The 27179-nt window shown below is 43.8% G+C and overlaps 1 protein-coding gene across 2 annotated transcripts in view; it reads left to right on the top strand.

Annotated features, from left to right (window-relative positions):
- Positions 1-20494, top strand: part of LOC145406306 (uncharacterized) — a 53874-nt gene extending 33380 nt beyond the window's left edge. For both annotated transcript variants that reach the window (XM_080277467.1, XM_080277469.1), the window contains 2 exons: positions 1016-1141; positions 19770-20494. In XM_080277467.1, the coding sequence (XP_080133593.1) occupies positions 1016-1141; positions 19770-20129 (486 nt within the window). In that variant the 3' untranslated portion in view covers positions 20130-20494. The remainder of the gene's footprint in view (positions 1-1015; positions 1142-19769) is intronic.
- Positions 20495-27179: the final 6685 nt, after the last annotated feature.

Genomic DNA, 27179 nt, shown 5'->3' with positions numbered 1-27179 from the left:
CCTGAATCCTACACTATCGTCCCCAATCATGCCTTATCTCCCCAAATCATGTGGACCACCATTACTATCAGTCCATCACCAACCACCACCACCGTCGCCCATTGATTTACCTCTTGGCGACGCGGTGGGGGGGGGGGAGTAAGAGAGAGAGAGAGAGAGAGAGAGAGGGAGAGAGAGAGAGATGTATATTACAGTGTATACAAAAAAAGAGAGACGGAGGATGAGGGAGAATGGGGGATGGGAGGGGGCTCGACCCTTGTTAAGTGCACACGTTGTCCACTGGCTTGGAGGAGAAAGTGGGGGGGTGCGCTGGCGGTGTCCATGTGTTATATTCCCTCACAAAACACATAGGGTCCGGTATACATAGGGAAAGATCAAGTAAGAGATAGGGGAAGACAGCAAATGGGGAGGGGAGAGACTCAAAATGCCAGATGCTTTTCCATATAAGTGTGCATGGCTGCTGAAGAATTGAACTTAGTGTAGGATACCTGTTTATTAATTCATTTTTTTATTATTATTATTATTATTATTATTATGACTGTCGCTACTAGTATATCGTAAAATCACAACTCATGTATTGTTCATCCCGTAGCATATTGTCACTGTTCCATAACCCCAAATTTTTGCTCTGTCAAAGGCATCTTACTCTACTCAGTTAATTATTTTTTGTTTATTGTCTTCCTATCCATGGAGCTCGGTTTCCTCTTAATATGATTTCGCTTCTCTTTAACACTGACAAATTTCTCATAAGGAAAATAATGATTATTTTTTTGCTTCAGTCACTGCCCACTAAGTCGGGAAGAGGTAGCAAAATTATGTAAATATTTTGTAAGGACGTATTGCATTAAAAAGATTATTGCCTCACTAGATTGAAATTTGTCTTCATTGGCCTTTAATAGTTTTCTTGTAGCCTGGAGGAAGATTGGAAATTGGCAGGAATTGAATGTCTACCTTAATGAGTCTTTCGTGTAGTCAAAAGGCGTTGCTCAAAACCCCCTTCATCTTCCCCTCACAGTCCGCCAACCGCCGCGAGGGTACGTCCTGTGTCAACTGCAAGACCCAGACGACGACCCTGTGGCGACGCAACCAGAACGGAGAGTCAGTCTGCAACGCCTGCGGTCTTTACTTCAAACTGCACAATGTAAGTATTTTTGCTACCCCTTTTTTATATGTTATTACATACATTAGAAAGCATATAAAGTCAGGACCAGTGAAAGAACAATTAACCTCTTGAGTGCGAGAACGTATTCCAAAGCTTATTTTTATTTTCCCCAGACGGTTTCATTTAACGTTGGAGAGACTTCGAATGGAGCTGTTAGATATAACGTCACTGAGCCCTTCACCACTAAGGGGCTTTCCTAAACTCAGAAATATCGTTTAAGAGCAGCAAAAATGAATTATGTAGGACATCCTGTGGCTGGAGGGGTTAAGAAGGAAGAAACGAAAATAAAAAATGGAGGTGGCTTCAAAATGAGATGATGGGAAAGACAGCGGAATGGAATAGATATCACTGTTTCGTGATTTGTGTGCTGAGGAGATGCCAATCATTGCTTTTGCCTTCACAGAATTAGCACTATAATTCTTAATTTGCATTTATACATTAGATGTGGGGAATCCAGAGAGAAGAAGAAGGAAGCAAAAAAACTAGAACTGTGGATGACGTACAGTGAATGGAAGTCTTTACATATTTTTTATAGGTTGTATAGTCAGCTGTGTATGTGTTTTTTTTTTTTGTGTATGTATGTGTGTGTATGAATGTGTGTTTATGTATGTGTGCGTATGTATGTGTGTGTATGTGTGTATTTATGTATGTATGTATATGTGTGTGCGTGCGTCCGTGTGAGTATATTGAGGGTTCGTAGGTAGAGAAGCACAAAAAGTAAAGTGAATGGAAAATACACATCAGAGATAACAGGAAACCGCCTGTGCAAAACTGAAAACCTAGTCAGGGCTGGAATAAAAGCAGCTGTTGGTTTTATCGGCCCATCTCTTTGTGTCCGGTCCCTTGTTCACTCGTCCCCACCTGAGAGTTTCCCAGACCTCAGTTTTATTCTTGGATTTCAGCTCCTTCAATGCATTCCAAATATATCTGGCAAACGCACTGCCTTATTCCCATTCAACAGCTCCCTTTCAACTTTTTTGTTTCTTGTATTCGTGCGGAAATCTCTTGCTATCAGAATGGTAATATAATATACGTATAAGATGAATAATATGTCTTGTGGAACTGTACAGTAACATAATCTCGCTGCGGCAGAAGAAGAAGAGATGTGAGCTTGCGAGATAGGGCAGCGTGCGGTGTGACAGTGTGCGTTGTACGTGAGGTGTGTCGTGGTAGTGGTAATGTGGCAGCGTGCAGTGAATGTGAGATGTGGTCGTGTGAGGTGTTAATGTAAGGTGCATTTTACGTGTGAGAGTGTCTTCTGTTGCATACTGATTTTTCTAACATCAGGAATAAGTACAAATTAATTTCCTTCAGTATGAATACATTCTAGAAAAACTATCCCGATCTAGTGTAAACTGTTCTCCGAATTAAAAAAAAAAGTGTTATGTGGCTATTATAAAACGGTTGTCGTAAATCTCGTGGTTAACCCAAACCAAAGAAACGGGAAAATTTATTATATCATTAAGTTAAACCACACAAATGTCCATCAGTCTCGTCAGAATACCAACATCATCATGACTCTGATTTATGGAGTGTTTCACCTCTCCGTCCCATTCATCATTTCACTTTATCTTCACGAGCTTAAGTGCCCAAATTACATTACATTATCACGGGAAGTTCATCTTTATCGACACCATCTGAATATGTCTTTATTGACCCGTGGCTGATTATGATGCCCAGCTACTAAATCATGCGTGAGACTGTGTTTATTTACCTCCACCGACAAATTACGGTGATCTTGGCGGGTTATAACGAGGTACCGTCTCTCACCCGGGGCTGAAGTATGGGTGTAGGTGTGGGAAAGTGATCGGCATTGTCCTCCCAAGCAGTATAAAGAGTAAGAATCGAAACAGAGCAAAGAGAACATGCTAGTCACCGTAGAACTTATAATTCCTGTGGGTAACGGATGAGATAAACAACGGAAGTCAGCGAATGTAACAGTTACTGGGTCGAGATAATCATTAATTTTCGTGTACGAGTAAGCATACTTAGAAACAAGACGGCTACGCCCTGCACAGTGATAGTTTAACCCGCCTAGAGGGCGAGCAAATGGCTACCTGGCTAGGTTACAAAACAGTGCAGTCCACCATCTTGCCTCGGACTCCCACAGTGCGAGGGAGTGAGTCACGATTGCTTGCCACGCCCCCACGCTCCCGTCTGCCTCTGGCTCCTTAGTACGGCTATGCTGTTGCTCCTCGGTGCCGGATTAAGCCTTCCGCGCACTGTGGGTTACGATTCTCTTCCTCCCGACCCTGCAAAATTATGCGTGCTCGCCTCCACTAGGTAGTAAGATCATTCTCCTTGGTTGGTGCATTTTGGTCACAACTGCCTCCTGTCATTAGGTAAAATATCCTGCAGCCGAGGGGTGCGACACTTGGTACACAATTTCTCAGCGGGAAAGGAAAATATATCACCGCCCTTCAAACACATGTTCCTTGAAAACCAGAAGCCTCCCGTTAACCCCTCGCTTTTATTTCAGTCTCTCTTGTGTCACGTCTTAAGGCTCAGTTTCCCGGGACTAGGTCGGGTGTCGCGTGAGGCATAATTATTCCAAAGCGATGTAAAATATAGCGTCTGCCGTCAAACATCTGTCGGCGGGTAGACTCGACCCTTCCTAGTCCACACTCAGCACCTCAGTTTACACACCCGCGCATCCTCGGGTGTTTAGGGTCGCTTCGTGTGGATGAAGCGTCGTTCCGATGGTCATGGTTCCATCATTGGCATTTTGAAGATCTAACATCTTCCGTTTGGAGCTCATTTACTTCTTATTAGTGGTGCGAATAATGTTAACATCCTTAAGTACTTTTGCGTCTTTCTTTCAGTCCTATTCATAATCTAGTGAGTCAGGTGAACCAAGATAGTGCTGTATAAAGTCGACGTGTTATTTGGATGATTGTTCCCGCTCAGTTGTAGGTAAGTTGTTGGAGTACCAGTCTTTGATGGACAAATCAGGTTGAGGGGGAGAGGTAAATGGAGTGTTAGATACAGAGGAGGTGGACTGAAGGATGTAAGTGAAAGAGTTCAGGTGTGAGTGAAAGGAGAGATGGATTGGGATCTTGGTGTGGGTAGAGAATGGGCGTTGGATTGTAACTGAGGTGGGAGAGGAATGAGACGAACTCAGTAACAGTGTAGCGGTATATATATAATGTGGATATGGCCAGATGTGGGTGAACTGGAGAACAGACTGTGAGACTTGGTGTGAGAGTAGAGTGGGTGATGGTCAGACGTTTTTAGGTGGTTGCAATGGGTAAAGGCTAAACTGGTATAGAAAAAAGGCAAGGGCTGAACTAGTGTATGTGCGACGGGTGACGGTCGTTGTAGTGTGGGTAAGGGGCGAGGGTCGTGGTGGTATAGGAGAGGGTAGATGGATGGTGTACTGTGGGTGAGGTGTAAGGATCAGTTTGAAGTGGGTGAAGGTGAGGGTAGGGCTGGTGCAGGCGAGAAGTGAGGGCCGGTTTGGTGTTCTGGAGTGGTTAGGGTCGGGTTGGTGTCAGGATGGGGAGGCTCACGTGTTTGCGGTGACCTCCTAGCTGACTGACAGGCCATCCACGTTCCCTCTGTATATATTGGATGCTGCCTTTCCCCTCACACGTCACTCAGACTTCGTGGTAGGCCTGTGTGCTGCTGTAAATAAGCCCTTTTTGTGTGTACGTGTGTGTGTACCATGCATTCTCTCTCCCATTCTCCTAAAAAAATATACCGGTAGATAAAAAATAGCTTGCACAAAGAGGCTGTGTTGTTAAAAGTACACCAGCTCGTAGACGTTTTGTTAAGTGAGTAATTTCTGTTGGTATTCAAAGACTCCCCTTTGTCTGGCAAGAATAGGTACATGTGCATAAGTTTAAAACATTCTCTCTCTCTCTCTCTCTCTCTCTCTCTCTCTCTCTCTCTCTCTCTCTCTCTCTCTCTCGCTAAATTTCTTGCATGTTTTTATTACTCATTCTCATTTTGCCTTTAAATTTCCTTTCTTTTTTACCCATTCTTCAAATACACACCACAAGACCCCACCGTCGACTCACACCGTACCATTCCCCTCTTTTCTCTATATCCTTCCTTTCCTCCTCACGTCCCTGTCCCCTTATCTACCCTCCCCTTCCTCTCGCCTCCCTACTTCACTTCCATCCCTTTCCTCCCCCACCCTATTTCACTTTCATCCCTTTCCTCCCCCTCCCTACTTCACTTTCATCCTTTTTCTCTCCTCGTCCCTATCTTTCCATTTCCCCCCCTTCTCCCCTCTCCCATACTCTACATTTCCCAACCCAACCCCTTCTCGATTTTTTTCCTTATATATCCTCTCCTCTTCTTTCAAGCTACCCCTTATCCCTCTTCCTTATTCACCCGTCCCTCTTCCTCCTCCTCTACTCTTCCTCTTCTCCTCCTCTCTTCCCCTCAGCTCCTCCTAAAACATCCCCTGCACCTCCCCCTTTCTCCTAATGTTCCTCCGTTTCCACCCTCCTCTCCTGTAATTATCGTCGTCAAACCCCTTCATTTTCGGCCTCGGGTTTCATCCCAGCCGGAGTCACGGGTGTGAGGAGACCTGGAATTGTAGAAACTGTTTTTACATACCACATCTCTTTTTTTCTCTCGCCTTCTCCCTGTTTCCCGCATTTTTTTTTTTTTTTTTACATTCAACCTCTCCCAGTTTCTCGCATTTCTCTGTATTTTTTTTTTTTCCACTCTGCTTTAGATGTTTTCAGGAAGAGATTTGGTGTGATATGTTAGGAAAATATGTGGGCTACGTGGAATAGACGGAAATAAATTCAAAATACGGAAACGTATTGAGCAAGAAAGTCAGAGATCCATCAGATTAGATGGTCAGAGAATGTGTGTTTAGATGTTATACAGTCATGTCGACATCAGATTTATCAGGGGTAGTTAATTTACTTTGGTTTGGTATTTATAAACGTACAGAATGGCGTGCCGCTTATCGAGAAGGTGTATTGATAAGGTGAATGAATGTAGGAAAAATCGAGGAACTGGCACTGAGCAGGCAAAAGAATAAAAAAAAAAAAAAACTGACAAAAAGGAATATTTGAAGCTTACAAGGAAAATGAGAACTATACCCTCATAGGCTGCTCGAGCATTCCTTTGTCTTCTGATATGAAGACCCCGTACAAGAGGATGTACCCTTTTTGCAAGTTAATAATAAACGGAAAGGCGCTATTCTCTAGGTGTTATAGAGGGGACACAGTGTGCACATGGACGTAATACAACTCCATGTAAAAAATCGTAGTCATATCTCTCGTAAACTGAACCCAGGCTCATGAGGTGACGTTAGAAGATGCCTAACCTGTCACTTGGCGGGTCAGAGTTCAATTCATACTGAGGTGTTGTTATGGAAAGATTAAATTGGGAGTAAATAGACGGAAGATTCGTTTCACTGGACACTACTGATAGTCTCTTAAGCTTACTGATTTCTTTTATCAGGATCTTACCCCTCCCATATGAGGTGATGGAAGCTGGGATGATGATGATGATGATGACGGCGATGGTGACGATAATGATCATGATGATGAAATCCACTACATTTTTTAACATTTCTTTCTAGATTCTTTGCAGAATTGTTACTGAGAGAGAGAGAGAGAGAGAGAGAGAGAGAGAGAGAATCACCCAAACTCTTCGTAAAATTGTTATTGAGTGCAAGTGAGTGAGTGAGCGACCGAGAGGGGCAAGAAAAAAAAGAAAGAAAGAAAGAGAGAGCGAAAGAAAGAGAAAGAAGCAGAGAAGAGTGACGGGACAAAAACAAGCGACTAAGACTTCAAAGGGGAAACTAAAATGCCGGGAGCCAGGGTGAAAAAATGGTGTTGGTCGGTGCCGGGTCAGGGAGCAAGGGAGGGAGGGAGGGAGTGTGAGAGGGAAGGGAGGGAGGGGAATGAGGGGGAGTCTGCTATGAGAGAGGGAGTGAGGGTGTATGAAGGAGGGGGAGTTAATGAGTGTAAGTATGTGAGGGTGAGAGACTGTGTGAGAAGAAGTGAGGGAGAAAGGGAGGGAGTGACAGGGTGTGAAAGGAAGGAGTGGAGTGAGGGGAGGGAGGGAGTATATGAGAGGGAAGAAGAGAGGGAGCGAGAGTGAAAAAGATGAGGGGGTTGGTTGGTGGAGGATCAGGGAGAGGGTGAGAGAAGAAATGAAGGTAATGAAGAAGGAGCAAGAGGGAAGGAGGGTAGAAAATAGGATTGGCCGATGGCCAGTCAGAAAGGGTGTGAATGAAGGAATGAAGGAAGTGAGGGAGGAATAGAGTGAGTAAAGTGGTGTGAGAGTAAGGAAGGGAGTGGAGGTTTAGTTCAAAAGGGGGACTGGTCGATGGAGGGACAGGGAAGAAGTGAGGGGAGTGAGAGAGGGAGAGAGGGAGGGAGTTCGAGAGTGAGAGAGGGTTAAAAAAAAAAAAAAAGTTGGTCGGCAGTGGATCAGGGGGTAAAGGAGGGAGGTGGGTCAGGGTAGGAATGAGGGGAGTGAGTGGATCAGGGGAGGGAGTGAGGGGAGTGAGGGTACTGGTGGCGCCGAGAGGGGAAACACGATATAGTGTACTGTGTGGGCCTTCCTCTTTTTCTACCCTTTTTCTCTTCCCTTATTCCCTTTCTTTTCTTCTTTCATTTTTAGTTTCCCCTCTGTTTTATTCTGAGCCTTTCACCTTTCCTTTTTTTTTTATGTTCCTTTGTACCCTTAATTTTTCCTTCTCATTAATAGTTTCTCTTGTTTCTCGATTCTCATCTTTTCCTTCTCCCCTGTTGCTCTTCCTTCATACCCCTTCTTTTCTTTTTTTTCAGTGATAGCTTCTCTTTTTCTAGTCTTTTTTTTTTCTTTGTTTTCCCCTGTTTTTGTCTATCAGTCCCTCTGCTTTTCTCCTTCCTTCTCGCTCTTTAGTTCCTTCGTTCTTTCTCCCCTTCTCTTTACTCTTGACACCTTTGTTTTCTTCCCTTTTCCCTTCGCTGAATCATTTTTAACTATAATGTTCTTTTGTCTTCGTTGTCTCTCTCTTATTCGTTCTCCGTATTTGCTGTTCGTCGTTCCTTCCTTCTTCTTATTTCTTCGTTCCTCTTTTCCTTTCTAGCTTTTCAGTTCTTCTCCACTCTCTCCATCGGCTCTACCCTTTACTTTTCTCGCTCTATACCATTTTTCTGCCATTTTTTCCTCTTTTCCTTTCATATTTTCCTCGTTGCTTGCTTTATCTCTATCGCTTCTTGATCTCACAGCTCCTTTCCTTCCTGTTTCTATGTTTTTGACCATTTTATTTATTTTTTTTCTAGTGATTTTTTTCTCTTTCGTGTTCGCGATATTTCGTACCTTATTTATCCCCGTCATCCACTCTCTCCTTCCTGTCTTTTATTATTCTATTTTCTTTTCTGTTTGTGTTTTCTCCTTACCTTCCTCTTTTTCTGTATTATCATCATCTATGTTATCAGTTATGTGTTTACCCCACTTTCGTTCTCCTCTTCTTCTTAAAATATTTCCGGTTCCTCCCTCCTCCTTTCTTACTTTAGTCATATTCTGTCAAAATTGTTTTCTTTTTAACCTTTCATTCATGATCTTCCTTATCCGCTCTCTCTCCCTCTTCATGCCTTTCTCCCACTTCCTCCCTCTCACCCTTCTCTACCTCGACGTGCGCAATTTACTCCCAATCCCGCATGTCCCCTACTCCTCCAAGACCCTCTCTTACACACGCACACACATACCTTCCCTTCCCTCTCTCCCTGTACCCTCCCTTACCCCCATTCCTTTCTTTACTACCATTTCCTCCCCGTTTTCTCTCTCTAGTACTCTCCCTTCCCCTTTTTTTTCCTCTGTCTCGTTCCTATTCCCCCACCTTTCCTTGCCCCCTCCCATTTCTCTCTTTTCACATACTATTTGTCTCCTCCCCGCTTCACACTCTTCCTTTCAACTCCCTCCTCTCGTTCCACCTTTTCCTTTTCCCACATCCCTGGAGTTCTACTTGCTAGCCGCCATCCTTCTCACATACGAGTATTTACCTGTGTTCCGTTCATTATGCCCACAGTTCTCAACCCTTCGTCCCACTCTCTTCATCCCTCCCCCTTTCCCTTTCCGTACTCTGCTTTTGTTCTTGCTTTCTTGCTCCCTTCCGCAGCATTCTTTCCATATATTTCCGACTTTCCCGTCCCCTTTACTACCCCCATTTTCATCCCTTCCCTATATCTTTAACCTTTTTCCCCTACTTCCACATCTACCCATAGTCCCCCCCTCCAAGTCTACCCCAACCACTCTCATCTCTGTATAGGCCCTCTGAAAAACTCAAGTAGCCCTTACCGCCGGGTACGTAAATGTTTGCCCAGTTCACAAAAACACCTCGAAAACGCTTGTCCGGACGAGGCCCCCCTACCGCGTCCGATCTTTTGTTTACTTCTTAGGTTTCCCCCCAACTCGTCCGGGTGGCCAGAGAGGAGGAACCTATCTTGAGCCACTAATTGATTCTCACCTGCTGGCCTCAGTGTGTTTACTCCGTTCACTTTAACCTGGCGTAAAAGTGCCATCTCTTCGTCTCTGAATGCTGAGCTATTGCACGAGATTAACATTAGAATATGATGCCACTCACGGGGAAGTGCTGTGGTCTAGATGCAGAGCCGTAGTATTGCCGCATTCTGCCATTAAGCAACTGTATAGGGAGGAAGCTGCAAAAGGACGAAAATCTCTGCCTAGTTAAAGTGAATGAACTATAGTTGGAAGGGGCATTGATGAAAGGTTGTCGTGGAGACTGCCTTATGCGAAGGCTACCTTGTTTACCTCGTGGTTGCATATAGCTGTGGCATGTCCGTTTTCTCATAGTGCCTCTTTCTTAATGATTATATTTTCCATCTTGCACCTTACTTTCTCATTTCTATTGTATATCTGTTTGATATCGACATAGTCTGTATCAGTAACCTACAAGAAGATTATTAATATGGGTTTGTAAAAGAGGAAGAGGAATTACAAAATCTCCCCTGCCATTTGGAAATAGGCCCCATAGAACTATATGTTTACCTTCAACGCTGTATTTGATAACGTGAGAGTGTAGGCTAGCTCTGAATACACGTGTGATGACATGGACTAATAGGTGTAACTAAGGAAATGGACAAAGATGGGGTCATGTGTATCTCTAATCCGGCACGCGTCTGGAGCTGGTGACACGTGACCCCACGCCCCTCAGGTCCACACACCAAGCCACAAGTAGGAAGCCTCCTTTTACATGCGAATAGTAAAGTAAGCTAATGATCAAACGACTCAGAGACGGCATTTTATGCTCACTGAATCGGGTTTTGATAATACCTGTAATTAGTATGCTGTAGTTCTTCTTCATTCACCAGTACGTCCCCAGAAGGAAAATGGTCTTCAGTAGGAGAACGGGGAGTAATAATGATAGAGTAGCATGACTATTAGGGAAGGAAGTAGTAGGGAGAGGTACTTTGGTGACGGGGAATAGTACAGTTGGAGAGGTGGGACTGAGACGAGGAGGAAACAGCAGCGAGAAGAAGGTTGAAAAAGGGAACTAGGATGACGGGGAAGGGTGAAGGGCAGAAGGACAGCGTGAAGGCAGCGCAGTGGAGTGTGTGACATGGTTGGCGGGGAAGGGTGATGCTCCTACTGTACAGATGAGGTCAGTAATTCCTTTACACTGTCTCAAAGTCGTGTCAGAACCTAGTGTGATCTTGCTAAACTACTCAGCAATAATCAGAGATAGGCTGGACTCTCCCGTTATTAAAAATAATATCCTTGAACACGATCTTGTCACTTCGATGGCAATATTTGTACTTCATTCTCGCAACCGCCACATGATATTTTCAGCTTGAGAGTGACCTTCTGTAGTGAAGAAGCTAATTCGGAAACCCAAAAGTGTAAGGGAAATACTGGTCTACATCTTTGTTCTTGCTACCACCGGAGAATTGGATTCATTTTGGGGGAGACCCGTCGTAGTAAAGAGGCTAAGTAGGGACCCCCAACTTAAGTGTAAAGGAATTATTGTCCGTTCTTTACCTTCCCCTCCCCTTTCCCCGTCATGCCTGTACAGGGTCTGGCGACGACACACCTTCCCTGGCGCCGCGCTACTACATCCAAACCCACATTGACGGTTTAGACTTCGGCTATTCCGAAACAGTATATCAACAATCCACTCAAATCCAGCCATATAAGCCCTTAATAATGTAGGAAAATCAGTACAGTTGAACATATTCCTACGGTAAAAGCATCTTGTATTATCCCCTAACGTTGTGGAGTGGGAAGGAGAGGGTGCATCTTCCGAGAACGAGGCGTGGATCCGGACGAAGCATGTTTCTTCCTGACGTCGGCCCGGTTGAAGTCTGGGAAAGGGTTGCGTCTTGCCTTTTATCTCTGTATCTTGTTTATCCTCTTATTTCCTGTCCCGGCGCCTGTTCTTCCGGACCAGCCCTGAGGAAGAAGCAGCTGGGGTGGTGGTAATGGTGCTAGTGGTGTGGTGCTGGTGGTTGTAGTGGTGCTGTGGTGGTTGTGGTGGTGCTAGTTGGGAGTTGATGGTGGTAATTGTGGTGTTCGTGGGGAGGTGGTGGTGATGGCAGTAGTGTTCGTGGGGAGTTGATGGTGATAGTGGTGCAAGTTCGGAGATGGAGACGATGTGGTGATGTTGGTGGTGGATGTAGGAAAAGCTGCTTGATTCCTGTAAACTCCTTCAGTACTTTTTTTTTTTTTACTGTCACTGCCGCTAGACGATTTTCTTTGGTTTAAAGAGCGACAGACTATTTTATGAACATAATGGGGCCAGTAGTAAGAGAGAGAGAGAGAGAGAGAACATTAGGTACGGATGATTTGATACCCTTTTCCTCCCGAAACTTTTTTTTTTTCTGTGCCTCTCCTCCTTTCTTCCTTCCTCCCTAACCTGCATAGTTTATTCCTTCCTTTATTATCTTCTTTCTTATTTTTCTTCCGATAACTTAGCGGGTACAATTTTCATTTTGTTATTTAGCCTATTTTCTTTCCCCTTGACCTTTCACGTCTGTTCCTCCCCGTCTTTCTGCATTTTTTCTTCTGTGATTGAACAACTCCTTTAGTTATTCCTTCATCATTTCTGCCATTAGAATATTCCTATTATATTAATCGTTTAATTTCCCTTCTTGATCTCCAAATATCTTCTATCTCTCGCCAGTCCATTCCTCCCAATTCTTTCCATGTTCTTCCCTAGTCTTTCTTCCCTCTTTCCTCCAGTCCTTCTGCTCTTTCCCTCTTCCTTTCTTCAAGCTCTCTCCAACGTCCCAAATTTTCCCCTACATTTCTCCTGTCCCTTCCCTAACCCATCCTTGATTGCACACAGAACACTCCTCACCTCCACTAAAAAAAAAAAAAAAAAAAAAAAAAAAAAAAAAAAAGAGCGGTCAGACTCATTTACTAAAAGATTTTTTTTTTTTCTGTTGCGGTTTGGTATTCACAACTAGACTGTCACATTGTATAGAATACCCGAGTTATATATTAAAACTATACTTCTGGGTTTTGTTAGGTTGGAATAATGAGTTAAATGGTTTGTAATCATCCACTTGAAATAACCCTGTGCCTTGATTTCACGGCACCTCGGATTGTTCAGATGGAAGAATTATGCCTGCATCTGATAATATTGTTGTTTTATTTTTCTATGTGAGGAAGAAGGAACCAAAGGCAACGAGCCCGCGAAACTGTGCCTTCCAAGAGAAAAACAAAATACAAGAGAGAGCCGAATTCAAGATCCGATCATTTCGAGATGCCTGGACACACTGCATTTGAAAGACTGGAGATCATAGGAAGCAGGAAATACAGACAGAGGGAGACAGTTCCAGAGTTTATCTAGAAGACGTATCAATTTTTACAGTGAATTAACATTGCCTGATTATTATCGTTCTCTGGACTTCAGAAGCTTGGATCTCGTGACAGGCATTCAGAGGTTTACATATGAGGAGAAACGATTCGTGTTATTTTTCTGTGAGCTGAGGTTTTAGATAATAAAAAAACAAGAGTGGCCATGAAATTATACAGACAGAAAAAAAAAAATCAGATAATTGTGAGAGATTTGTCATGAGAGTTTGTTTTTGGTTATTTTTGAGTTTATAAAAAAAATCTCTCTCTCTCTCTCTCTCTCTCTCTCTCTCTCTCTCTGTCGCCCTCACTCCTTTTTCTCTCTTCTTCTCTCCCTGTCTCGCTCCCTCCCGCACCCTCGCTCTGCCCCTCGCTTATCTCTCCTTTGGATCGAGGCATCTCCTACCTGCATTCTTCTCTGGCCTTTCACCCTCCACTTCTAATTAGCCAGAGGACTGATCAAAGATGAAGGGGGAGGAGAGAGAGAGAGAGAGAGAGAGAGAGAGAGAGAGGGGGGGGGAGGGGAGCATGGAGGGAAGCATGCATATTATTTTTATTATTATTATTGTCATAATTATTATTTTATTATAATTATCATTATTATTATTTTATAATTATCATTATTATTATTTATTATTATTATTATATCTAATTATTATTATTACTACTACTACTATTATTATTATTCAATGTCAGGACCAACTGCCTAGCCCCGGGCTCCTACGCTCCTCATGGGGCAACGTAAGATTGGATGATGGATGGATTATTATTATTATTATTATTATTATTATTATTATTATTATTATTATTATTATGTATCGCTGTGATAATCTATATAAGCATTTTTTTTTATATCAAGTTGTATCTTTTTGTCATAGTGTCATTATTATTTCTAAATAATTTTCATGTCCTTTTAGTTATCGTCGTCAACATCGTCACATCTATTATAGTCGCCATCATCATTACAGTTTGCCTAATAATAAATTCAGTAAAGCTACTTAACTTTTTCCCCCACGCACACACAGATCCAAAAACCTTCTACGACGTAGGTCATTTAATATACGCACTTTCCTTTTTTCCACTCATTTTCCAGATTTTTTCCCCTCTCCCGCTTTCCTTTTCATAAGAGTTGCCTCCTTTCCTGTTTAACACTACCGTACTTTGTTGTTTTATTGTTCCGCAAGACGATTTCATTCATCACAATATACATAACATCCACATTAGTGTAGAAAGAATCATTTGTCCCCCTCCCCATATGCACATAAGGCCTCAACAACGTGCCTCATTAAGCATACACACTGCCATTCTGCCACTCACTTTCCACATTTTTTCCTCTCTCGTCTCTTCCCTTTCATGTGACAACTTGCCCATGACGCCACATTTTTTATTGGACCTTAAGAATTCATTTGAAGTTGTGAAATTTTTAGACACAGACCCCCCAACCCCTTAAACCTCTCATCCTCACCTCCACCTTCCCTGATGACAGTAGCATCCTCTCCGGTTCAACCCAGACAAAATTATTCAGCTTATTGAGAGACTTTTTGTTGTGGAAGGGTTAGGTTTGTAGACTTCATTGTCACCTACACTACTAAAGGCTCTTCTTAAGTTTAATAATTTTGCCTTGGGTAGACTGATTACAATGAAAATGACGTTATTGTAAAAATAGGTTAGTAGTTTCAATATCGTTTCATTATTACTGTTTTTATTATTATTATTATTATTATTATTATTATTAATTATTATTATTCAGCTTTAGGGATCGATGTCGATATGGAGGGGTTAGAAAAAGTCTTCTCTTGCCTCATACCTACGAGATCTTTTATGTGTTTAATGGTATCATTTGCAGGTGGCAAGAATAAATTTTTACATTCACTGCAGAGATGGATTAAGGTTGCAGGTGATCGTGTGTGTGTGTGTGTGTGTGTGTGTGTGTGTGTGTGTGTGTGTGTGTGTGTGTGTGTGTGTGTGAGCCATTGTGTTTCTTCTTGTTTCGCTGGATTGTTTTCCCTCTCTGGTAAATACACTGGATACTTAAGAAAAAGTAATCTTGGGAGAATTTGCACATGAGTCTTCCCACCCTTGTACATATATATCTGTTGCTGCTTAGCCCAGATTTTATCCTCTTTTGTTCTGCCATTCTGTAACCATCAGTTTTTCCGTCAATTTTTGTTTCATTTTTCATCTCCATACCTGTTTCTTCCCGTCCTAGTCTTCCCATCTTTGCACACATCGTTTTTCCTTTTATTTCTTATTGCATCATTTTCATTTTTTTCCTCCTTAGCACCCTTATCCAATATTTGTCTCTCTCCATCTGTCCTCTTCCCTCATTCCCTTCCCATTCTTTCTTTCCTTAAACTTTCCCCTTCCTTATACCTTTCCACCTTCATGCTTCCTGCTTTCCCATTTCTTGAACTTCTCTCATTCCTTTGGCATTCTCCATGTTTGCATACCTTTCATACTCAGCAAGATTTTCTCATGCACTCTCCTTCCCTTCGTCCCTCTCTCGCGCCTTACTGCCCCTGCTCATTTCTCTCTCCTTCTCTTTTTACTTCTCTCATTTTTCTTTTTCTTTTTTTGTGTGTGTCTCTTCCCATCTTTTCTTTCCTGAGTTTCTCCGTCACTCATTTCTTTTTCTCTCTTTCACTTTCACTCTTCTACTGCTTCACGCCTTCACTCTCTCTCCCTCTCTCCTTCATTCTCTCCTCCCCCCTCACTCCTTTCTCTCTCCCCATCTCCCTATCCCTCACTCCTTTCTCTCTCCCCTCTTTCCCCTGTTCCGCCCCGCCCCGCCCCGACCGGAGATTAGCGCCCGGGTAACGACTCATTTTGACTCGGGCCGCGACCAACAAAAGGAACTCAGCCGCGCGGAAGAGAGGCGGGAGGACGCGAGAATGGCGGGTGACAAAACTGGGGTGTGGTGGCTCGTAAACCTGACAGACAGACGTAGACAGGTCAATACAATCCCCGTCCACCGCCTCACGCCCGTACAATGCCGTCCATCTACCCACGAGAAAAGGAACCCCCCCTTCGTCCCATCCCCCTCGACTCAATGCCCCCGTTGCGGCTACCGAGCTAATTAGCGTACCTGTTCGATGACTCAAGCAAGGCATTGGCTGGGTGGCGGTGGCGAAGGGGATGAGGAGCCAGACAGGGTGGGAAGTGGAGAGTGGCAGAAAAAAGGCAGGGTGGGAAGTGCGGAATGGCAGAGGAAAGGGAGGGTGGCAAGTGCGGAGTGGCAGAGGAAAGGCAGGGTGGGAAGTGCGGAGTGGCAGAGGGAAGGTGATTCAGTATTAGGTGTTAGAGGGGAACCAGGGAAAGAGACTGGGAGGGGGAATGCAAAGAGAGATGGGGAAAGAGAAGATAGGAAGAAAAATGGAAATAGGGCAGGAATGAAGGATGGTGGGGAGAGAGGAGTATAGGAGTGAGATGGGGAGAGGTAAGGTAAGGAAGGTGGAAAAGTAGGGGAGGAGATTGGGAATGGCAAAAGAGAAATAGGAGATATGAGAAGAGGAGAGGTAGAGAAAGTGATTTTTAAAGAGGGGAAAGGTGGGGGGGAGATTGGAAGGAGCAGGAAGGAGGCATGAGGGGAAGTGGGGAGAGAAAGACTGGGGGGGAAAGGAGGTAGAGAGAAGGGAGGAAGAAAGGTCGGAGAAAGAGATTTGGAGTGGCAAAGGAAGGGGAAAGAATTGGTGAGGAGAGGGCACAGTAGGGTGGATTGTGAGGAAAGATGGAGGGGAAAGTCAAAAGGGGTGAGGTAAAGGGGAAGTGGGGGAGTGACAAGCAGAAGGGTAGGGAGAGGTGGGAAAAAGGAAAGTAGGGAGGGAAATGAGGATAGGGAGGGATTTTGGCAGTGGCAGAGGGAAGTTGTGAAGGAAGTGGATGGCAGCAGAGAGAAGGTTGACAGCGGATGGAGAGTGGTCCAGGAAAGGTAGGGAAATGATGAGAAGTGGCATAGGGAGGGTAGGGAAGGAGACGATAGCAGTAGAGAAGAGAGAGGGAAGATGGTGGGGGGTGGTATATTAAAACTGATAAAGGGGAGTTAAGAGTGGAGCAGAAAAGTAAAACGGAGAGATAAAAATATTGCCAGATGAGGAAGGAGTGCAGAGAGAGAGAGAGAGAGACGGACTGTGGGAGGGGAGAGGATAGGATACGCATAAAACATGAAGAAACAAAATGCAATCAAGGAGAGCAGAGAGAGAGAGAGAGAGAGAGAGAGAGAGAAGATGAATGAAGGGTCGATAAATAATGGAAGAAAGAGGCTGGGGATGCAAGAGATGAGTGTGTAGCAAAGAGGAAATAAAGGAAGAGCTATATAGGGATCAACAAGTTGAAAAGGCACCGGAAAAGTGAAGAAGCTCAGGAAAACATTAGGATAAGGTTAAAGGGTTTTCTTATAAAGTGATAAGGAAATGTAAGTGATGGTGCAGTATCCTAGTGGGTTTAATGAACTAGATAATACTATTTCCATGTCAGTTTATTTCTGGATATGATGTTATTAATCTTCAAACTACTTATAGAAACGATACTATTGATAGTAGTAGTAGTAGTAGTCGTAGTAGAAGTAGTTAGAGTCCCAGATTCATCTGTACATGAACCCAGTAGAGTACAGGCTGAATTTCCCTTCTCCGGCAGTCCACCATCCCCCTTTCGGAAGATAGGAAGGGAGTTGAAGGACGAACGTTTATTTAACAGGGGAGCAGAGCCGATTGGCTGTATTTTTGCCAACGCATTAAACCGTCCCTCGTCAGTGTATGTTTATAAATATACGCGAGAACATCAATATAAGGAAAGCGCACTGTTAAGGAAGAGGTGATAGGGAGCCTTCTTAGTCCACGAGAATACAAGCCAAAGTGTCGAATGGAAAGGACGGGTCTTGGTTTTAGAAGGAGAAAAAAAAACTTGAAATGGCCCAGTGGTCGCAGGGATGTTAATGGGAGGATTAGTGTGGTCCTTCACATTATTACTCGAGTCTCTTTTTTTACCTGGCTTTTCTTTTGCCTTTCCACCTGCACATCTTTTCAAATCCACTGGCGGTTTCTCAGCTGATGCATTTATCTTATAAACAGTTAATGGACAGTCACTATTGTTCTGTGTCCCTTATCCTTTAATCTTTTTTTTTTTTACCCTTTTCAAACCCCTTTCATTAGGCTACCAAAACGCATTGTCTGTTTGTTGTGCTGTTACACGACCTGATTCAGCTAAGGGAGACCTGTGGCAGTGAAAGGATTGAAAGGAAACCCTATCAATCTGTTAAGTGCGGAGCCGTTTTGTGTATATCTTGCTGCCGCCAGACGATATAATCCACCCTGGGAGAGACCTCTGACTTCGTACTGAAGAGACTAGAAACAATGTCGGTAGACCACTTCAGCACCAGGAGGTCTCTTGTATATTTCATTCTTGCTGCTACCAGACGATTTTATGCAACTAAGGAGAGATCTTTCATAATCCATACTCCAACATTCTCTTTGATCTTCTTCATTTCTCCACCATCATGAGTATTCTCATCATCGACCCGACCCTTGCACCCAAAGATGGCGTAAAGTATGACCTAGAACCAAGGAAAGAAAAGTATGAAAGTGGGGGAAGCAGCAACAGCACGCCCACTGAAATAGGCGGTACAGTACAGTCATTCATTCACCATTATAGTCAAACCTTCGGAATCCTTGTTCCATCTCTGTTTTTCTTTTCCTATCTTGTCCTGCATACTTATATTCAGTTCTTCCCATCCCTCTCCCCAAACTGCTACTCCACTCCCTCCCAACTGTCCGCTTACTAATGTTTTTCCCCGTTTTTTCTCACCACTTGCCTCCCACCCTTCTGCCTAATCACGCCGGCTTTTCCTGTCAGTCTCTCTGTACACTGTTACTCCATTTCCCTTCCGTTTCTTTGTCTCCCCACTGTTAGTCACTCCACACTGCCGCTCCACCTCCCTCCCACCCCACCGCCGTGAGCCTCGGGCCTGATGTCTTCCTCGGCCGGACTGTGCTAACTCGGTGTGAGAAATGACGCGCTGCTTTTGTGTGGGCAATTTAAACCTTGCGGTTCGTGGGTGGGACGCGGGCGTGGGCTGGCGGGCGGGGCACAGGTAGCTGCTCAGGTGCGTGTGGGCGTGGGGACGGGGGGGTAACTGGAGGGGGGTCTAGCACGCCACAATGGTTGCACAGCAGGGGGGCTGCGACCCCACAGTAGGGGGTCCACCCTGACACACACCACCACAATACTCTCAAATGATGCCCACTTCTACCTGACGCCTGTATGGTCCCCCGCCGCGCTTTGTGCCAGGCAGATATGGGCCTTGTGCACAGGGCGGGAGGGTCGATGTGGCTCCGGCCGTTGCTGCTGACTGAAAGTTAATCTTGACGTAAGATGTGGCCAAGAGGAGGGTGGGAGGAGTTGGGGGTGAGGGAAGAGTGTGGAGTGTGGGGGTAAGGGAGGAGACGGGAGTGTAGGGGAATGAGGGAGGGATTGTAGGATCTGGGGGTGATGGTGGGGGAGGGAGTAGGATGCGTGGTGGGGTGGGCAGCAGGGACAAGTGCGGCGCCCCATGGCTGCTAACCTGACACTGATGGAGCATCTTGCCTTGACCTGGCACGCCCGTGCGCGCCCACACCGCCAGTGCTTCCAAACAGACTCAAGTCAGTCAGTAGCGGCTTCGGCACTGTCGATCGGTGATGCCGTAAAGGATAAATTATATGTGTAGAGTAACACTAACAATATACTGATAGCAACAGCTTATAATATTCCTATACTTACACTTTTCTTTTAGCTTTACACCTACGTTGCACAGTAAATTCATGCACCACTAACTTTCTCTGGTCTTCCCCGACAGGTGGCGCGACCGCTGTCCATGAAGAAGGAAGGTATCCAGACCCGCAACCGCAAGTTGAGCTCCAAGTCCAAGAAGAAGAAGCAGGGGATGCTGGGATTCCCAGATATGCTTAAACCACTTGACAAGGGTGGACTGGGAGGCTTCGGGACTGGCGGGTCTGGATTCGGATCCATGTCGCACTACATGTACGGAGGCCAGATGCACGGCTCCTCCATGGCCAGCGGCTTCATGTCGGCGCCACCCATGCATGGCATGTCGGCCATGTCAGGTGGCCTTGGAAGCCTTGGACTTTCCTCGGCCGCGGCAGCCTCCGCTGCTTCCCTTGGCCTCTCCTCTGGCTTCTGCACCGTGGCCGCGTAGGTCACGCCACCAGAACGCCACTGAGAAAAATCAGGACTACTGGCCTGTATCCCACATGTAGCCCCCAGCCCGGGCCACACCAGGGCGTCGCGTCACGCCCAATTATTGTACAAACGGAGTACCTGCAGCAGCAGTAATGCGGCAGGTACAGCCACGTCACACGGCGGAGGTGTAGCGACGATACAGCAAAGGCTGTAGCACATGATGCCATGATGGCGAGACCACTGTATATAATGTACCATAGACACATAGAGACTATTTAATGCATCACCACTTTCTTGTCTTAGTGTTAAGCTGAGCCTCATATTGCATATTGTAATATTGGTAAATGTAATTATGTGATACAAATAAAGAGAACCTTTCAATGTTAGTATGGCTCTTATACCGTGTTGGCCAAGGATCATCACACAGCAGGACCTTACCTCCAACAGTAGATTCTTCTCCATGTTGTGCCCATTCACTGTAATATTTATAGACTTTAGTCACGTATTCCATACTTGCATGTCTTTATTACCCACTGTCCTCACAAAACTTTCCTTTTCTTTCCCCTAATTTGGCCATTAGAGTCTAGTTTCCGATGACGTGTTTTGTTCATGCTGTCTCCAAACGATTTTATTCAGCTTAGACGAGACCTTTCGTACGGAAGGGATAAATGAAGCCAACATTTAACCTCTTCAGTGCAAAAAATCTCTCCTAAGATACATAGAATCGCTTTGAGATAACAAGACAAATGAAATATACGTCATGTGATTGAAGGGGTTAACACTACAGGTAATTAATCTTTTACATATAATTCTCAGCCCTCTTACTTCTATTATCCAAATAAAGTTTCCCTTTTCCAGTCTCAGTTCTTTACATCTTACTCGGTCTTTTACAATGGTCTTTTTTCTATTCTTTTCTCTCTCAAGGATTTTTTTAAATACTTTCCGTCCGGCTACATTACCGTGCAAAATACTTTCTCAGTTACCAGAATTTCTTTTATTACTTTTCCTGACCCCCAGTTCTCACGCCACATATTTCTCTTTTCTTTCCTCACTTTTTTGCCCACATCGCTTGTACTACAGACTCCATCGAACTCTGGCACAGTTTCTCACCCCAATTTCTATTCATCTTCCCTTCTCATGATGACTTATAAACAAATTTCATTCTTTCCTTTATTTAATTTCCTCCCTCTCACCTACTTTCTCTCCTTCCCACTTTTCCTCCTTCCTTCTTTTTTCCTCCTCCCCCCAACCTCCCTATTTATTCTTCCCTCTTCCATCTTCCACACTTTTCGTCCCTTGTTTTTACTGCCTCTCTCCTACTTTTCCCTCCTCCCACCCGTTTTCCCTTCCTCCCACCGAGCTTCTTCCCACAGTCCTGGTTCAATGTGCCTCTGTTCCCCTTCTCTGGCCGTGTCTGTCTGGTGGTTATAGATGAACACAGGGAAGGCACTTTCCTTTGTACTGTTTTTCTCTGTATTTCTTTTGCCTCAAAATCTTGTGTCTTGTCCCTTTTATTCAGTCCTCTTTACCGAAAGCACCCTCCTAGGCCAGGTTGCTTTTTTTTTCTTTTAGTAATGCGAGGTTTAACACTGATTTGATATATTCTTCACAGTTTGAGTAATATAATCAGTTTCATAATTAATGGATTTACACATTATAACCTATGAGTCACACAGTTTAGTGGCCTCTTGATCTTCATTCTGATACAGAAAAATTAAATGTTTTTTATGATCGAGTCCACGTCAGTGCTACCTAATAAGCATTACAGTCTTATTACCAAACTGAGTTAATACCAATAGCGCACAGCAAGTATGTTTCTCACTGTGGCCCGCAAGTAGAATCATTAGGCATCCCAACATAACTGCCACCTGTGAAATCCATCAGCAAAATCATGTGTAACAGTTAATAAATTTCATATCTACCTGTCTTTTCGGAGTTCAGCTGAATTCTGAAATTTATGCAACCTGATTATGTACTCAGGACATGTTTAGCAGGTTTGGGAGCAAGAAATGTAAGTGGCCAAACTTATATATTCAAGAAATTTATGCAAATAAAGTTACCAAATACATGTTTAGGAAAACTAGCAGCCATATTATCTATTCAGTACTTTTTTTTTATTCCAGCCACTGCCAAACTTTTCTTCAGGTTAGTACAGCCGCCTAGCAGTAAATAATGAAGGTTTTAAATATTTCCTCCGGTTATGAAACAAAAAAAACTCTCTCATGAGCATAGTAAAATCGCTTGGTGACTGTAAAGTAAAATTAATATACTTCTGACCGAAGGAATTAAGTTCCACTCATTGACAATCCGCAGATACACCAACACATACCTCAGCCACAACGTCCGCCGTACTTATACAACAACATCAGCCAAAAACAAAGCCCAAGACAGAATCGAATATACCGCCACATCTACTTCATCCACAGTTACTATCATACATATTTCGGTCACAACCAGCGACACACCCAACAGATCTATCTGCACTGCCGCACTTAAGCCAACCACAATTACTGTTGCACCTTCCATCGTCATCACCAAACTCTTAGATACCAAGGCACTTTCCAGAATTACCACCACATCAACCACACCCACAGTTACCATGACGTAAGCCACAGTCATAGTTACTATCATATATACCAAAACCTAAACGGTCATATGACTATCACAACCAAATTACTACATATCTGTCACAGCCGCTACTGTCATAACATCACCCACTAGTACAACTACCACCGTAGTCACCATTACTTTCACGATTACTAATTCCCACATCTCTTCCCTCACAACACACCTTTTCATCAACCACACTTATTCTGTTCACCACACCCACAATCGCTTCTCTCACCACATCCTCCATCGTTTGCTAGTCACTTTTCTCCAGTCATTTTCAGATGCGAGAGCGTCTTTAAGAGTGGTCCTGTTCGTATGTCTCTCGCTAATGATTTTCGGACAATAAGTGCTCCCCCTTCTCAGACTTTAGCGACTTTTGCCAAGCTACACCACACCACACTGCACAACACACCATACCACCCTCTCCCACCACATGACACAAAACCATCGTCCCACACCAGACCACACTAAGGGCATCAACCGATGGGTCGTAAGACTTCCGAATCTAGAACATTTTCCCATGCCTTCCAACAATAATTTTTCTCACTATACTCTACTCTTTAATCACACTAACTCTTACCACACCCTTTTCTTTCACCACACCATTCATTCTCACCCAGTTCAATTATCTTACCACACTGCCCTTCCTTATCACATTCATATTCCACATCCACAGCTCCTAACAATCTTCATCAAACCCACATCTCTCGTCACACTATTTCTTCCATAATATCCACAATTATCCACCACACCTACTTTGTCATCACACCTATAAGCTTCACTATATTCCATTCTTCCACCACACACTCTGCTTGTACTCACATCACAACCCTATACAGCTGCCTCTCCAACCATACACAAATTCCCCACAAAACCTACTTTCCTAATCACACGTATTCACCCACTACATCAACAGTCTCCCATCCAAACTAGAGTTGTTTTTTTCACTACACTCACAGTCATCACCACATTCTCTTCTTGTATTACACCCCTTCCACCCGCCATACTCCCGTCACGACTTATAATGCCCTTACCATACCCATTTCTCCACTACAGTCCCCCACCACACCCTCTTCCCACCATCTCAACAACAGCTCCCTCCCATCCTCTTTCCTCACCACACTTACATCTCTCACCACACATCCCTCTTTCACAATATATGCTGCCCAAATCACATGCACATTTTCCACCACATTCACTACACCTCATCACTACAGCCAGAGGTGTCCCCCCAACCACTTTCTTCATCACACACACCTCTTTCACCACATCTGCTCCCCCCACCACACCATCCCCGCATCACCACAACCACAGCTGCCTCTTCAACCTCTTTTCCACAACCAGACGCTCTTCAGGAATACCAGGGAGGCAGCAGGCAGTCAGGCGCGACCCGCAACCCAGCTCGGTGAAAACAAAAATAAATACCACATTTTTTTCTGATGTTCATGTGGCTTTGATTAATGTGTTAAGAGTGACGGGGAGTCCCTGTGTGAGGCAAGTCTTCTTAACAGTAAATGAACACAGACTGAATACACTGTGTTCGGTGATTCATGAAAATAACAGTTGGCCAAAGATGTCAGTGTCCTTTGTTTTTTGTTATTTTACTATACGCTCCTGATATACCAGTGGAATAGAGTTTTTGTACTTATAACAGTTAATGTATTATTACACTCTTGTTGTGTCCAGTAATTACGCCTTTCTTTGAAAATGTGAATATTCAGTGTATTCCGACATTTGCGTTTGAAAATTTGCTTTCTTCTTATGAATGAAAAATCAGTCCTCCAAAATGAGGGATTTCTTTTCAATTTATCAGTGTCAACACCAGGACAGAAATAAAAGCATATGATTAATTACTGGTATAATAAACAGTTTACTCTTGCAGTAAACATCGTGTAAATCCTGATTTTTTTTTTTTTTACTCCGAATAGTCTTTGGTAAGTTTATGTTAAGTATCGAGTCAGACTGAGAACAGTCTTGATTCGCATGGATAAAAAGTCAAAATGAACCACGAAAGTGTTGATTCCAACTGTGTTAGATTTTCGACTCCAAAGCAAAATGCGGATTTAGAAATACAAGGCCAGGACACTGAGCTGCAGAACAGGAAAGACTGTACACATGGTGGTGGTGGTGGTGGTGGTGGTCGCGCGAAGGGAAGGAGGAAGAGGATATTATTGGTGTGTTCACAGTGGGGCCCTTTGTGTCACTCCAGCCACGCCCCACACACTTGCCCAACAACCGAGGATTTGTTATTATTTTCACTGTTGGGTCGTCGCGGGTCATGGCGTGTGTGCTCTTGCTGGGAATCAGTGTGGTTTGACAATCTATCTGTTCATCAGTCTGTCCACATGTCTTTCATTTTCACTATCATTGTCATTCAAAGGAGATGTAACAGTGGTAACTCGGATGATCCAGTGGACTTGTATCCCAGGATATTGGGTGAAAACCCCGCCACAGACCCAAAGGCCTGAGTTATGAAGATGAACACCGCGGCTTAGCGTCTCATGGCGTCTGCCCAACCTTCATCTTTACCTACTGTATATGCCTGTCTATATGCCTTATTGTCTGTTTATCCGTCTATCTATCTTTCTGTTACTATTATTTCTGCTTATCTATCTGTGTATTCGTGAACATGTATGTGTGTACTTATCATTCTTCCTTTCCATGCTTCTTCAGCTCCATATATATCTGCCTATATCTATTACCGACACTGCATCCTGTGAGTGATGGCCTCAAGAAAAGGAGCTCATTGTTCTTACTTAGTAACGACACCTCTTAGCATGATATACTACTCCTACTCTTATACTTTAAACTTTATTTCTCTAATTCATGATGGGTTTTTAAACCCTTCACAGCCAGACGTCTCTCCTAGAATGAATAAAACCGTCTGATGGCACCAAGAATGAACTAGAACAGACGTCATTGTAATGAATAGTTTGTGGGGATTTTGTCTCAGTATTATGAGATTTCTGCTGGGCCAAAGTTACGCGTCTAAGGGTAGCAAGAATACAGTATAGCAGACCACCGTAGTGAAGGGGTTAAATGGATGGTGGACGGCTTTTGAAAGCGTTTTCAGCAGTCAAAGTTAAATTATTTGGCTTCTCAGACTCATCTAATTATACTGAAAATTCTGCCCAGCTGTTTACTCAGACCCTGCAAAGGCTAGATGCAAATACTTTCAAGAACAATTTGTTAAAGCGGTTGCTCCTGCGAAAGCGCTATTCAGTACTTTCAGCTCCATTAATCTTTTTTTTTTCTTTCCTTTCTGAGTAATGGCATAGTGAAGTCGGGAACAGTTAGGCAAGTTAAGCATCTAATTACTTTTCTTAACACCCACCAAAAAAAAAAAAAAAAAAAAAAAAAAAAAACTCCATCCCCAGAAAAATCATAATCTTACGTTTATCTAATCTGGCTACAAGTGTCAGTCGCCATTACCCCCTCATGACCACCTGCCAACAGGCTAATGAGGATTTGTCTGCTTATTTATCAAACACGCCAGAGCTAAGAATAATAAATTAGCCACGTCCATGAATCCCTCACGAGGAAGTGGCCATTATTGTAAGATAAAGATGGGGTGTGTGCGGACAGCCGAGCCTCACAAGGGCGACGCACGAGTGATTAACGGGACGGGGTGAAGGTAAATAGTGGGTACTACAATCTTCCTAAGTGGAAAAAATGGAGGAAGAAGGGTGAGGACAGTGCAGGCCCTTGTCCTCGCTGCTTGGAGGGCGTGTGGGCAGGCGTGCGGGCTCTCTACTCAAGGGGGCTTCAGAAGAGGATTCCAAGGGGCCTCTTATGTTTATACTGGGTTAGCTAAATGGATGGGACTGGCCAGCAAATTGTATGCACTCTCAAGCCCACGCTGTATGGGCACTGATGCACCTCTGTTTAGCGATCAAGTATATTTATCTCTTTTTTCTTTAAGTTGAATTGTACGAGGAAACAGTTTAGAAACAACAGTTTTCTTTATTCTACCTTCCGTTCTAGCATTGAATTTTGTATATGTATATACTGTATAAACATATAGATAGATAGATAGATAGATATAGATATAGATTGATAGATAGATAGACAGATAAATAGATAGATAGATATACAGTATATATATTTATATTTGTATTTACGTATTTATATTTATATTTATACATATACATACATATTTAGCTGTCTAGTATTAAATGACAAGTACTTTCAGTCTTACAGCTACAGGTAAATGCATGTTAACTCAATATTCATCATTTTACAGATGCACATACAAGTGCCTCTGCAACTTCCAGGTTCAAGGAGTTAAGAGTACAACCTGCAAAGTGTCTCGCCACAAGCATGTTTATCCTTGGCATTATGACTATTGTGGGCACCGCGTGTGGCCGGGCAGTTCTCGGCTCCTCCTGTCTGCATCACAACGCCCTCATCACCCCGCACTGCCCAACAAGGAGATAACCAGAGGCCACATTTACAA

The sequence above is a fragment of the Coenobita brevimanus genome, chromosome 70 (genome assembly GCF_032717465.1).
Source record: "Coenobita brevimanus isolate Jiangsu-jjx chromosome 70, ASM3271746v2, whole genome shotgun sequence".
NCBI lineage: Eukaryota > Metazoa > Arthropoda > Malacostraca > Decapoda > Coenobitidae > Coenobita > Coenobita brevimanus.
This window is presented reverse-complemented; position numbering and strand designations above follow the sequence as displayed.